At 49.8% G+C, this 15082-nt stretch overlaps 1 protein-coding gene across 1 annotated transcript in view; it reads right to left on the reverse strand.

The window, feature by feature from the left end:
• Dip2b (disco interacting protein 2 homolog B) overlaps positions 1–15082 on the reverse strand; it is a 153359-nt gene that overhangs the window by 76397 nt on the left and 61880 nt on the right. The window contains exon 3 of the mRNA XM_055626842.1: positions 253–378. Within this exon, the coding sequence (XP_055482817.1) occupies positions 253–378 (126 nt within the window). The remainder of the gene's footprint in view (positions 1–252; positions 379–15082) is intronic.

The raw sequence follows: 15082 nt of genomic DNA on the forward strand, positions 1-15082 counted from the left end.
CTCACAGCTCACAGTCCACACTGCCCAGGGCTCACAGCTCACAGTCCGCACTGCCCAGGGCTCACAGCTCACAGTCCGCACTGCCCAGGGCTCACAGCCCGCACTGCCCAGGGCTCACAGTCCGCACTGCCCAGGGCTCACAGCCCGCACTGCCCAGGACACACAGTCCACACTGCCCAGGGCTCACAGCCCGCACTGCCCAGGGCACACAGTTCGCACTACAGGCAGAAAAACTTTGCAGTTCCTTCTCACCTGATCGGTACCGCTCATCTCTGGCCCCTCCGGATCGCGCTCGGTGATACTTGGAAGGAGCAGAAGTCTGAGCGGCAGTGGGAGCGGGAGTTTGGTTTCTGTCTTTCTGTCCTGTTGAGTCGGTTTCTAAAAAAGGAAGTTTGGAAGCTGGTTAGGTTATCAGTGGCAACAATGGGCAGGGGGTATATTCTGCACTCTGCACATTCTCGAAACAGCTGGAATTAGTTCTCACCCCCATCTGTGGTAAAGGTTAGAGGCTGACGTAGGCACATAGATTGGATGTAAAGGCCAAAGGCCAGAAAAATCTCCCTACAGCAGTAACTGTCAATGGTCTGATAGGAAAGAAACAGCGAGACAATAATTGTTGTGTAAAAAATCGCCCTTAAAGCTGGCTCACAAAACAGTTCATAAGATTTTGGACAAGGCTGTAGCTTTTGCTGTTTGGTTTGTTGTGGTGCTAAGGGTCACACTCGGGCCTCACACGAGCCCACGTCTAGGCTATTCTTTAGTATCTAATTGAACAAGAAAGGCTAGGCTTTAGGACACATCTAGAAATGCTCTTTAATGGTTCCTGTTGCTGACATTTCCACTGCGAGTTCATTAACTGAGCAGAGGGTGATACAGATGTGGACTTTAAGCCTGTGTGTTATAACAAGATAACTGTCAGTGAGTTCAGGCGAACTGCAGCCCAACCCAGGGTCACTCTGGCTCCAGCTGTCCCTGTCTGCATAGAAACTCCCCTTTAACATCGCCAGCAGACTCAGGCCTTTAAGTCAACCTAATTCTCAATAATCCACTTTAAGTAAGAGTTAAATAGAACTCTCACCTTCCCCCCAAAACAAGGTTTCTCTATGCAGTCCTGGCTGTCCTGGAATTCACTCTGTAGACCAGGCTGGCCTTGAACTCAGAGATCTGCCTGCCTCTGCCTCCTGAGTGCTGGAATCACAGGCGTGCACCACCATCGCCTGGCTATCTAGAATTCTTAATATACTCTCCATATCCTTATCTTTTTCGTTGTTCCTTTCATTAGTCTTGGACAGGGTCAACAGACTGTAGTTCCTAGTCCCACTATGCCCATCACCTGGGTCTCTGGTCTGTTTTGAGACAGAGACTGTGTAGCCCAGACTCTCTAGAGCCTGGGATTCTCTTGTCCCAGCCTCTTCAGTGCTGAGCGCAGAAATGTGTACCAGCAAACCAAGCTACACTGTTTTTTCTTTTCTTTTGCTTTTTTGAGACAGGGTGTCATATTATCCAGACCAACTGTGAACCTGCAATGCAGGTGAAGCTGGCCTTGAACTCCTAATCCTTTTAAGTGCTAGGATTATAAGTGTGTTCCACCATGCTGGGCTCAGTCTGTTTTCACAAACGAATTACTGGAACAACGCCAGGAGCAACGGTCACTTACAGTGTCTATGGCCGCTTTCATGCTGTCCAGGCAGAACTGAGCAGCTCTGACAGAGACGACAGGTTACTGAAGCCGAAAAGACCATCTGGCCCTTTACAGAAAACCTTTACCAGCCCCTGACTACAATAGTAAAATGTTTGGTTTTGCCTGGAAGTACACACAAATTTCATTGTATTTCTCATTCTGCATATTAACCTGCAAGGCTGGTCCTACTGCTGCCCCTTTAATAGAAGGGGACATGGCCAGCTGGCTGGAAGCTGCGGAGCCGGGAGCAGACCCTAGCCGGCCTGCCTGCCTCTGCTGGTTGCAAACAAAAGGCTATAAAAGGACAACAGGAAATCCCCCAAGACCTTTAAAAAGGAAAGTGATTGAGGTTGGAGACCTGGGTTAGGAACATGGATCCCTTTGGGATTCAGAGTCAGCAGTGAGGTGAAGAGGGAACCATGCAAACAAGCCCACAAACCCTACACCACTGTCTGTCACGGAAAAGCCTCGGCAGAGAGCCACTTGCTGGAGAAAGTACTTGAAATACAGTCCAACCAACTTTCAATAGGGAACAAAAAATAGAAAGCAGCTATTTTTATTTCTATGGTCAGCTGACAGGCACAGGAAGGAAATGGCATTAGCACGCATGGGCGGCTTTGTGAATCTGCACAGGCAGTGGCTGGAGGCAGCACACCGACCCTGAAAACCTGCTCCGGCGGGCGTGGAGGAGACTGTTCAGGGCTTTTTGAGGGCCACATAAAACTACAACTGCATTACCAGCACTGGTCATTTCTCTAGTCCAACAATGAACTGGACATGCACGGCATTTCCAAACTGTGCAGTCAACGATTCAAATCTTAAAAAGAACGAACTGAAGTTCTTACTTAAAAGAGAGACAGAGATCTAAACATTTTTTCTATCTTTCTCAGACACGTTTCTGCTTTATGTTTTTCAGTGTAACTAAGTAAAATAGAGAAAACTGCCATGAGGAAATGACAGGGGTAAATCTGTCAACGACCTGGCCAGAGCACACATCTCCGCTCAGGACTAGCTACAGGTTTGCCACAGGTCAGGGAACTAGAACACAGAGAAGGCCTTCTGATGAAAATGGGTCAGCTGACACACAGCCAGGGGCACAACTGAATGGGCACAGAAAACAAAGGCCACTCAGCTCTCTACCAAGTAACCAAGTAATGGGCATTTGTGTCTGTCCCTTCAGGAAGCCACGTTTCTAAGCCAATCATTTTCTCCAGGTCTGAAACCATGACAATCATTTTGTGATTTGTCAGAAACAATCCCCAAAGCTCCACCTATTCGTCCGGCACGTAACGCCACAGGAACGTGGGTTCGCGGCAGGACACACGGCTCACCTTATCACATCTGCTCCAACCTGACAAGATGCGACCTTAAGGCACTGTAGAAGCAGCCACACAAGCCAGCCCCCCACACACACACCATCACTGCAGCGTTCAGCAGGCTGAGGCAGGGGGACTGCTGTGAGTCTGACAGCATCCTGGGCTACACAGTGAGACCCTGTCTCAAAGACAACAAAGGCAGCAAGATGGCTCGGTGGCCAAAGGTGCTTGGCACCAAGCTTCAGAATCGGGGTTCAACTCCCAAGACCCACATAGCAGACAGATGGAACAGACACCTTCGAGTTGTCCTCTGACTCCGTGTGCACCATGGCATGGTGCTCAGGGGCGTGTGCCTGCACACGCTCAATCATATGCACAAACGTGCAATAAACAAGCACCTATGTGCAGCTCAACACCTACAGGAGCTCACCTATGTGCTCTTGCTGAACATAAAACCAGGTGTTCGTTATAGAACACCGAGGGAGTCTCTGAGGTAAGGAAGAAAACGAAAGTGACCGCCTGTCTCAAGCTCGAAGCCGTGGCCATGACCTACAGACTACGCCAGTGCTCAGGTTCACACCCGCAGATACAAGGTGACGGGGCAGAGCCCTCCAGCACTGTAAGCCAGGGGATGTCTCTCTTCCCTGTAGAAACGAGATTAGCGTGCACTCAGGTTTGACTTGGGAAGAAGAGTGTCCTCCACAGATTACGGGAATGCTGGACTTCCGGCGCCCTGCTTTCCAGCATGCCAGTTTACAGAGGGCCCTGGAAACAACACCCCCGGCTCATGGAGAGGACAGAGGTCTGAGGGCACAGGGCTTATCTAACAGGCTGCCTAACGCCAGGGGCAGGGCGGATGTTGCCCAAAGGTACAACACTGTCACCCAGCCACATCTCAGGAATTGCTCGGGGAGCTTCAACACACGGTCCTGAGTTGGGGATAAAGTGTGAAATCGTACTGTCGTGGCAAGGAAAAGCAAACGCAAAGGTGGACTTCATTATATGTAGCACACAATCATCAGCATTAAAATGAAAAGTCAGACTCTTGGTCTGAACAAAATCATTCTATACAGAATGAGGCCTACTGGGGACGTTCAAGTCTGCTGTGCGCTGGAGGGAGCAGCGGAGAGCCACCAGACTGTTTGCCCTGCACTGCTTAGCTCAGAGACAAAGTACCTGGAAAGGCACTAGCCTACACCAGTGCCAGCCTGCAGCTCACACACAGCTCCGCAGCCCCAGCGGGAGTTGACAGTGAACACCACCGCAGCGCTTCAGCTCTGAGTCAGCCGCGCGGAGAGGCCGCCAGGGGTCAGCAGTGCGTTTAAATGGAGATGGTGGCTCTACGACTGGGTTTCCTTGGCTTTTCAAACCAGGCTTTAAATCCTTCAGAGAGTTCCTTTTCATCCACCAACAGGCATGTAATTCATTACTCTTTTTAAAGGGGAGTGTCTTTATGTGTCTGCTATGGGAACACAGTGATGAGGATAGCCCAGAAAAGAATAGATATTTACTAGGACAACAGGACAACTTTCCCGGCCCGGAAAACAGGAGAAAGCCAGTTCAGTTCTTACCCTCTGGCTCTGCCTATGGCTTCAGAGACACCCACACAGGTAGGAGTAAGAGAGTGAAGCAAGAGAGCTCTGAGAGGACGCGGGGACAGAGCACTGCAGCTGTGAGGTGATCAGAGCAGCTGCGTCCTCCAGCTTGAGCTGCGGCGTCTGAACCGAGAGCGTCATCTAAAGGTCCCCAGTGCTTCATGTCCTTGACCTTGCATGCTTTCATTGATGTCTTACATGTACACAGCGCATGCTGGTCATTGTTCCCTAACCTCACTTACCCCCATCCTACCCCAAATTTTCACACTGTGGCATGCGCCGAGACCCACGCTGAGCCCACGTAGTGGGAAATTAACTTGTGTGAGTTTTGGAAAAGGCACATGACAGGAGCACACTGGTGTAGGACCTAGGTGTGCGCTGAGAAGAAGCCACCTTCCCCAAAGGCTGGTGTTTCTGGCAGCCCAGGGAGGGACAGAAACCCCGGTAAGGACGAGGACAGCTGGCGGTGTGAGCACAGTGCACAGAAGGACACTGGAAAAGGGAAGCAGGCTCAGGCCAGCTGTGTCGTCCAATGGACAGCCCGCAAACTGTTCACACAGGAAATGACAGGGCGACACGCCAATTACACTGCAGCTCTCAAATCTCTTCTCCTTCCCTTTCCCTCTGTAATGAGACAAGATCAAGGCCATGCAGAACGGGCTAGCTTTGATCACTATTGTAGCCTTCAAACTCAGGATCCCCCTGCCTCAGCCTTCCAAGTGCAGGCATGCCTGCTTCCTAAGACACCTCCTTTCACCGTTATAGTAAAATAAAGACCGGCGCGTACTGTTAACAAAGCAGGAGAGCCATCACCGATCTGCCTCCAGGAGAGTGTGCGACTGTCACCGGAGGCCTTACGAGGATTGCTGCTCTCTTTCTCACCCTGTTCAAGGATGGATGTAGGTGCCGAGTCCTCCTGGGCCTCTGCTGAGGAGCCAAGGGCCCAGGCCCTGCTGACAGCCTCATGTCTTGGAAAAGAGGCCCGTGAGTGGCAGGTTCCCAGCCTGGGAAGTGGGTGGATTCTGGGAAGGAAGGGTCAGCAACCCTGTTCTACCCAGAGTCAAGTGTCTGACCTCAGGACACCAGGAGACTAACAGGAACCTCGCCCTGGAAGCCCAAGAGGAGTGTCTGTGTGTTGAGAAGAATGGGTTCCACTTTCAGGATGCCTCAGAGGGGAGAAGAGAAGAGGCCAAGCAGCAGTCAGCATTCTGGGCCACACAGTGAGACAGGCTTCCAGCAGCACCCACGGCGCTTCACTTCTGGGTGTGACACTGGAACACTTCTCCTGTGGGCTCCTGGACAATTCGGGGGAAAAGAAGCCCGAGAGGAAGGACTGGACTTCCTTCTGAGAAGATACATGGGCAGATACAATGACAGTGCCAGTCACGGCAACTCCCATCCGACCCCCACCCACATGGAGCGCATGATGGGGGACCTGCTGTCTGGCCATTACAGAGGGAGCCTCACCTGCAAGGGAGCTTCTAAAGCAAAATGAGACCAGCAGAATGACTGCAGAGCAGGCAGCTCCCACCTCAGAGGCACACACAGGCCTACTTAATGCACTCCAGAACATCGGTCCTGATGTCAGTGACTGGAGCTGGCCAGCCCCACTGAGTTTCTCCAGCACTCCGTCTGGAACTCTAGATGGCGCGACTTTGGTACTGGGTCTTTTTAACAGCCTTCCTGTACTCTTCTGGTGCAGAGCCTGAGGTCAGAGTTGCTCTTGCTCCTCCTGACTGGCTTTGGTCTTTTACAGCAAGGTTCCTGACAATTTGCTTAGAATAAGTAACTGAGACGTCACTGGTCTCCTCAGAGCGACCACTGATGGTGGGTGGCTGGGAGAAAATGAAGATCAATCTAAAGCAGCAAATCGTGCCTGCCACTACACAGACATGTGCCCAAGGCACCGACGGTGACTCCCCTCCGCGCTGCCACAGGCAGCTGTTAGGGAAAGGGCACTCCAGGCTCTTGTTGATGGTCTGGGGCAGAGGGGCTAAAGCACCAAGCTTTTATTTGTTTCTACTGACACCATCATAATCGCACAGCCCAGGCAGAGCCCGACGGAGGAGGCCTGCACTGAAGGCACTGGGGTAGCTGCCTGCGCACAAGGCGCCGGGAGCAATCACCCCAGCAGAACAACAGGCACCCGCCCTCGTCTGACAAGAAGCCTTTGCTCACTCCAACTTCTGACTGAAGTATTCTAGAAGGCCACCACAGAGCCATGTCCACAAACAGATAAAAGGCAGGGGCTGGGCGCAGCTGTGAGCCTCTACAGGCTGAGGGGTGTGTATGAGGTGAGCTCAGCCTGGTCCACACGGTGGCTCCAGGCCAGCTGGCGCTATCTAGCAAGAAAGGAAAGGAAGGAAGGTGAGCTCCCATCCTGACCCGGCACAGACACAATGAAATGGAGTAGACAGAAGAAATCACAGAATAGAAGAAAAACAAATACACAACAGTCTGAAACAGCACCAACACAGTAAGACAGACAGAGCCTCTTCACCAACACCACCAGAAGCGGCTGTGCGACATATCAAAGCCAGGTCTGGGGCCAGCGGAAGCCGCAGCGTGCCAGAGCACTTCCAATGACCAACTTCGCATCGCCAAGAACTGATCCCCTGCCTCACACAGACGAAGCACCCAACCCTTAGCTACACCCAAGCCCCCGTTTATTTGGAAGCACAGCTGCCTTAGTTGCCCACGCTGGCCCTGAACTCGCTCCGTATCTCAGGGACCTGGAGGCTGGAGAGGTGGCTCAGTGGTTAAGAACACACTGGCTGCACACTTGACCTCTGAGCCACGTTCTGTTCCCAACACCCATGTCCAGTCATTTCATTACTGCCTATGACTCCAGTTCTAGAGATGCGACACGGACACTCTCTTCTCTCCTTTCTAGACACACACATGTGAGCTCGCACACCCAGCACTAGTCCCATACATGCAGGAGAACGCATAAATAATAAAAATTAAATACTTGAAAAAAAGAAAATGTTGGGATGTAGAGCTCAGACTCAACATGGCGGAATGAATGCCCTCGTTTACGCCCACTCCTTCTCCGAAATGCCTTTTACCAGACAAGGGAACAATTTAGCTTAGGGGACAGAAAGGATGCAGAAGGAGAGCAGACAAGAGCTGACTCTATAAAAATACAAACAGGACTGATGCATTAACCTCTACAAAAGCCAAATGTTGACTAAGAAAGGGCAAGCAGTCAGGGTAAGCCACACGGCTTAGCTGTGCTGCCACACAATTATAAACAACGCACGCGCACACGTGCACACACTTGCACCCTTCCAGGTACTAAGCAGCAGACGGTAGGTGTTGGAAGACATGACTGTGATGGAAAGGGAGAAAGGGGAAAAGGGGAAAGGAAATGGGCGTGGTGTCCATGGTCAGGAGGAGGAAAGGTGATAGGCAATGACCTCTGTCCCTCCACACATCAAGGCTTTGCTCTATCACTGAGCTGTATCTCTAGCTCACTTTAAAAAAACAAAAAACCACTGTATTTCTGGAACAGCATCTTGATAAATTGTCTATTCTGACCTTGAACTTGTAACTCTCCTGCCTCAGCCTCCTGGGTATCTGGGATTCCAGACTCGTGTCATCAGGCTGTTGCTAATGCTTTATAGAAAGAAATTAATAAATAACACCTCAAGTTGGTTAAGCTGAGAAAGCATTTAAAAACCCATTTAGAAAACAGCAGTACCTATCAAGAACAGTAAGAAGACTGGTAGACAACTGTCCCCACGGAGGGAGATGGGGACACTGTGCATCTTTGTCACTGGAAGCCTGACACACTGACTGTTTACAAGAGATGAACCAATGCCATTTAAAAGCAAGAACTGTGGGGAGTACCTCAGTCCCAGAGCATCGTGTGGTGCCACAGCCTGCAACCCAAGCCCAGAGGGCGGGGGAGGTGGGGGTGGCCGGGGACACAGAAAGGTCCTCTGCCAGCAAATGAACAGCAAAGTGCACTGGAGGCTGAGCAGCGCCGGCCTCGGATGAGAACGAACATTCTGCGGCGTCTAGAGCGTCAGAGATCTAAATGAGCAGACGTGCTAAGCAGAGAAAGGGGCCAGGAGATCCAAGAGAAGGTCACTCGAGCGCACAGCGTGTAGAGATGCTTGCTGAAGACGCGCTGGGAATGTGCTTTCTGTTAGCTCTGCTAAGGCCTGTCCACATCTTGACATGAGGTGTGACGCTGCAAACCAGGCTCACGACAGAGACGCGCAGCTTATAAGCGTGCTCCTCAGAGACCCGCAGACCAGCAGTTCACTCAGACAAAAACGGCCAACAAGCTAAGGACAGCTCAAGGAGCCTTCTTAAAGTGCAACAGGGCGGGCGAGACGGTGGGTACATCGCCTGCTGCATAAACCTGGTGGCCTGAGTTTGATCCCCAAGACCCACAAGAGGGCGGAAGGAGAGAACCAACGCCATGAAGCTGTCCTCTGACATCCATGTGCACACCAAGGCGCACACACACATTCGGACACAAGCCATGACAGTAAGTTAAGTCTATGAGACTGCAACTCAGCCAGGCACCCGGGGAGGCAAAGCAGGTGGGTCTCTGTGAGTACAAGACCAGCCTGTGTACAGAGTGAGTCCAGGACAACCAAGGCTACACAGAGAAACCCTGTCTCAAAAAAACCAAGGGGAAAAAACAAAACAAAAAAACCCACAAAATGCCACTCAGACGAGGGGAGCATGTAGAAGGTGCGGCACCCGGTGGACTCTGGTGTAGACAGTTGGGGAGCTCTGGGCAGAAGCAACAGGGCCTCACAACATGCTGGCCATGCCGACAACACATGGAACGCTGGCATTGCTCAGGCACTGCTCACTGTCCTGCCACCAACCCCTGTGTCCTCCAGATAAACACTAGTCTCTCTGCGCCTGGACTACTGGTGTCAGTGTGGAGAAATCTCGGGCCACACAGGTGGACCACAGGGTCAGCAGAGCGAAGTAAAGCTTCCTGCCTTCTTGTCACTCCAAAGGTATTCGCTCTTGGCCACTAGAGGCTGACTGAGCAAGCGGTCAGCGCGAGGTTTGGAAAGCAGGTGCTGGGCTGAGCCAGAAGTAGTGGGAACTTCCCGCCCCTGAGGTCTGCTAAGTGAAGCTGAGGTTTTGCTCTGGGCCCTGAAGGCTTCTGGCCACAGCCAGGAGAGCTATAGTGTTCTGTAAGGGCTGCTGTGAGGCTCTAGGACCTTGAAGAAGACTGTAATCTTCGTAAGGATGTATCTACCTCCTTAGAAGACAGCATGACACTTAGATACCAGACAGAGTTTGGGCTTTATTTAAAGGAACGGCAATCAGCTTGAATGTTGGGGTTTCAAAATTACTTTCCAGGGCAATGCTAGCAAGTCACATTCCTGCCACAGGAATTGGACAAGCTAATTTCTAAGATGCTACTGAACTGAATCAAGCTTCACATTAGCCCAGCTGCCAGCACGGTCTCCATGACTGCCTTTTAAGCATGTTCTTTAGTTTTCTGTTACCTGCTGTATTTCACCATAAAAATTTCATTTTCCCTCTTGGATTGCTGAATTTTCCCTCTAAAGTCCAATTTTAAAGAATATGTAGCATTCAAAAGAAGACATCTAATATAAATACATACAGTATGTATAATTTTATATATACAATTATATGTGTATATGTACATATGTATACATATATGTATGTATGTATGTATGTATACATATATGTGTGTATATATACATATAGGTATGTATTATGTTGTAGATATTTTGGGTTATTTTATGTAAACATGTTTTTGTTATAATCCCAAGTGGGGGGATTTTAGTTTGTCCACACCTGTTAACTGTCTTTGCGGAGCTTTGGCAGCTGGAATTAGTTGAGCTCTGAGGACTTTGAGGGTAGAAATACGATAGCCCAGAGGGAAAATTGCAGCGGCTTGGAGGGGTGGGGACTGCAAGGAGGCTGCTTGCTGCTGGTCTCCTGCTGCTGCGTTTGCTGCTGCTGGTTACCTGGACTTCTGGGTTTCCTGACGATGGGTACTGGTACTGTCCCCAAAAGAACCTACAACCCTACCCAGGAGGAAGACCCTTTCCCTTACCACCTTTCCCTTGCCTGGGGTTGGCGGGGTGGAAGGGAGGCATAAGCTTTAAGGAACCCCCAAAGAAAGTAGCGTTTGAAAACCTAGCACTTACATGTGTGTGTACACACACACACACACGCACACACGTGTATATATACACACACGTGCAGAAATGGAGAGAATTTACTAGTAATATCCTCATTAGAGTACCTATCACTAACAATGTACTGAGGACGGCTGATCTGAGAGGACTAAGTGTGGAAAGGAACAGTGACTATATGATTCACAAGTACAGAAAACAGTTAACAGCACGTGACTGAGTGGTATACTGAATGCATCTAACATGGGAATTTGTGGTAACCAACATTTTTCTAAAGTTAGCCAGGCAGTGGTGGCGGCTTGCCTTTAATCCCAGCACTGGGGAGGTAGAGGCAGGCAGATCTCTAAGTTCAAGGCCAGCCTGGTCTATACAGAGCAATTTCTAGGACAGCCAGGGCTACACAGAGAAACCCTGTCTAGAAAAAAATTTAAAAAAAAAATAAAAAGTATTCTGAAGTTCTTATATGAGAAAAAATAAGATAGTTACAAATAAAATTTTATTTATTTAATAGTACTTAGAACACCCTAAGTTGGGTCTTGCTGAGGCAGGCAAATGTTGTATTCAGGGAGCTACTTCCTAACCCCACACAGTAACAGCTTTTAAAAACATAAAATCACAACCCACCAGAACCACAGGGCAATGGTGATGCCATAGTTACAGGTGTTTCCATAAGACACTGTGAAACGCAGGTGCCTGGATACGCTTCCTACCAACACTGAGAGACCCAGCAAAGCTGAGAGAACCAAGAAGCCCCGAGCATGACGGAACAATGTGAGCCAAGGGGCTGTCACAACACAAGACACTAGCAGACGAGTTACAGAGACCAAGTACACTCTGGGCATGTCCTGACGGATTCCCTTTGTACAGGCAAGTTCTCTGACCAAAGAGAAGCTAAGAAAAAGGCAGACACAGCTTAGGTGTACAACAGGAAATTATATACAAGTTCATGAGCCAACTTAAAGAACACAAAGAGAAAAATAACAAAAGGACCCTGAAAACAATAACTCAGAAGATAAAGCGTTCTTCAAAGAAGCAGACATCCGGCAGGCTGATGGCGGCGAGGCAGCACAGGGCAGAAACCTGAAGAGCGTGGAAAATGTGAAAACTTAGAGCACAAGGAGTTTCCTAGACAAATCAGGCTCAAAAACTGGCTCAAAAAGAAACAGAAAACTGACGACTTAGTACTTCAGAATGGAAACAGAGATCAGAAAACAACTGCAGAGAACCAGATTTCCCTTTCCAGTGGGTCCTGGACCTGAACTCAGGCCTTGGGAGCAAGCACCTCTACCCTGGAGCCATCTTGGTAACTCAAGATGGAGGTTTTAAGAATAATTTGTTGGATGTTGCTGCAGTTGGGACTTCATTCATTTTTCCGTTCTGTGATAAAAATACCCTGACAAAAGCAACTCAGAGGAGAAAGGATTAATGTTAGCCCACAATTCCAGGGTACAGGCCATAACTGTGGGACAACGAGGGCAGGCCCTGGAACAGGCAATTACAGCCACAGTCAAGAGCAGAGGGGCAAGAAACACACATGTACTTCTAATAAACAGCTCGGTTTTTCTGCCCTTCTGTATAGTCCACGACCCACACCTAAATAATGGTGTCAGTCACAGCCGGTTGGTTCCTCCATACCAGTTCACATGAGCAAGAGAAACCCCACACACCTGCCCACGGGCCAGCCTCATGTAGATAACGTCTCTGTCAAATTAACAACCCCACTTCACTGTGTGCATGGTGTATGTTCACGTGTGCTGGGGGGTCTAGGTGTGGGTGTGTGGGTTGGTGATGTGTGGTAGTCATCAATTTGATTTTGACTATGTTTAAATAGAAGTGACTTAAAGTGGATCATGTAAGAGGACAGAGGCAGGCAGTCTATGAGTTCAAGCCGGACCTGGTCTACATAGTGAGTCCAGGCCTGTCTCGAGAAAGAAGAGGAGGAAGAATACATACTGGTCAGGAGCTCGGGATGACCTGGGTTATAGATTCACATTTGTGAGTTGCCATACATGTGGTTCCAATAATCTGGAGGAACAGTCCACTGGTTCTCGAAATCTAGTCCCTAGAGCAACAACTCAAACATCATCTGGCAATCTAACGGAAATGCAAATTCTCAGGTTTCGCCCTAAAACTACTTAATCAGAAATCCAGTGTGGGCCTGCAATCTGTGCACCTACAACCCAGACATGAGAGGGTAAGAGAGCTTGGGGCCTTGCTGGAAGAATCCCAACCTTTGCCAGGCACAGTGGTGCACAGCTTTAATGGCGGTGGTGCATGGCTTTAATCCCAGAACTTGGGAGACAGAGGCAGTCTTTCTCCTGCACAGATAATCTTGTTAAGCAAAATGAAGGAGTGAAAATAGGTGGGTACAGATGCAAGAAACGGAAGTCTTTGGCAGGAAGCTAACAAGGTGTAACAGAATGGCTTCTGGTCCCTTCCTGGAGTCATCTGAAAAGGCTACAGCAAGATGTGCGCGCACTCTTGGTCCCCTGCAAATAAACCCCGCACATGGCCAACCATGCTAAGTAATGGTCTCTGGTTTGGTTCCCATACGGGTCTGCCCAAGGCGTGAGAATGCACTGACAATGCAGGTCCTCACGGTAAATTCATATACTGGGTTTAAGACGATTTGGGGGATCCATCTACCCCCTGAGCCCCGGGACTGCAGAGAACGCTGGAGTCTGCCCTCACACTTGCAGGGCAAGCACTCTGCTGAGCCACACCCCACCCTCCCTCCTCACTGCTGCACTCAGGCTTTCTTTGGAGACCTAGGCCAGGTTTGTATCTAGACACAGGTCAGAACGGCCCTCCCTCCGCCCCTTCCCCGGCACACCCTGCAGAGCAAAAGCTGGCTTCTCATTAGCTGCCCCTGACCACTTTCTCCCTCTCCTCTCTCAACAATTTCTACATCATCTGTTTACTGAGTTATCTTAACACCCGCATCCATAGGAAGGTGCCATGGGGCTTCTGAGCCGGCACACCCCACATCCACAGATTCAACTAAGCTTGAACTGCAAATATCCGGGGGGAAAGGCTGTTCGTTCTGAGCATGCACAGGCTTTTCCTCCTGCTATCGCTCTCTAAGCCACACAGTGCAGCCCTCACGGCAAGGCCAGCATCAGAAACAACCAAGACGACTTCAAATATCCTGCAAGTCATGTGGCGCTTAACACCAGATCCAAACAACCTGCCATTTCCTGTGAGGAACGGGAGCACATGCAGATTTTGCTAACTATGAGGATCCAAAACCACCTCCCTGCAGACACCATGGAGCGTTGCAGGAAATGCTTATTTATTATATTATTCATTCAACAAATATTCACAGACTGGGATCCTGTGCCACACTCAAGTCTGACTGCCATGGCAGACACAGAAACCCCACAGTGTTTATAACTGAATAATAAAAGCAATTAGCTTTATAAAGAACAAACAGATTTCGGTTGCAAGGGGAAATTAAATATGAAAAAAATTTAGTGAGTATGATTGAGGCAGCAGCTAGCTGTCAGAGGAATGCTGGAGCAGGAGTGACTTTAAAACTCCCAGGGCCGCACGGCCTTCGGCCCCAGCAGAGGGGCAGAAGCCAGCTGCAGAGCTGGCCTCCCATTTTCACAGAGGGGCCCACAGTGGCTCACAGGGGTTTGTAACTGACTCTCAGGGAGTATGACACCCTCTCCTGACCTCTGTGGGCACGAGGCTCACATGGTGGTTCACATACACTCACACACAAAAACTCATACACATAAAGCACCTACATAAATAAATTGCTATTAGAAACTATAACTCTGACACTGGGCTAGCACGATGGCTCACCAAGTGAACACACCTGCCACCAAACAGATACCCTGACCTCACTTCCAAGGTCACACGTGGCGGAAGGAGGGCTCCAGCTCCCACAGCTTGCTCTCTGCGGCCATAACCAGATACACAGCTGACACCCTGGAGGCAAGGAGGCGCAGCTGCAGTCAACCAGGAGGAGCACTCTGGCCTTTCACACCTGTATGAAACTTGCTGGCCTTCACAGAAGTGGTAACTGGGGTACAGACTGGCTCTCAGGGGCCCTGCCCCATGTCTCCTGTCCCCCAGCTTTGGTACACCCTGTAATGGTGTCCTCCCTCCCTGCTTTCCCTGTTCCTCTCCATTACTGCCAAATTCTGCATAAGCTCAAGTTATCTACCTATACCTATACCAATATCTATCTATCTATACACACACATCTTTACATATGCCAGCTCTCTGGCGCACACGCGCACACACACACACACACACATACATACATACATATATATATATGTATACACACACACACACACACACACACACACACACACACACACACACACA

The sequence above is a fragment of the Psammomys obesus genome, unplaced genomic scaffold (assembly GCF_907164565.1).
Source record: "Psammomys obesus unplaced genomic scaffold, mPsaObe1.curated_primary_1811, whole genome shotgun sequence".
Classification (NCBI taxonomy): domain Eukaryota; kingdom Metazoa; phylum Chordata; class Mammalia; order Rodentia; family Muridae; genus Psammomys; species Psammomys obesus.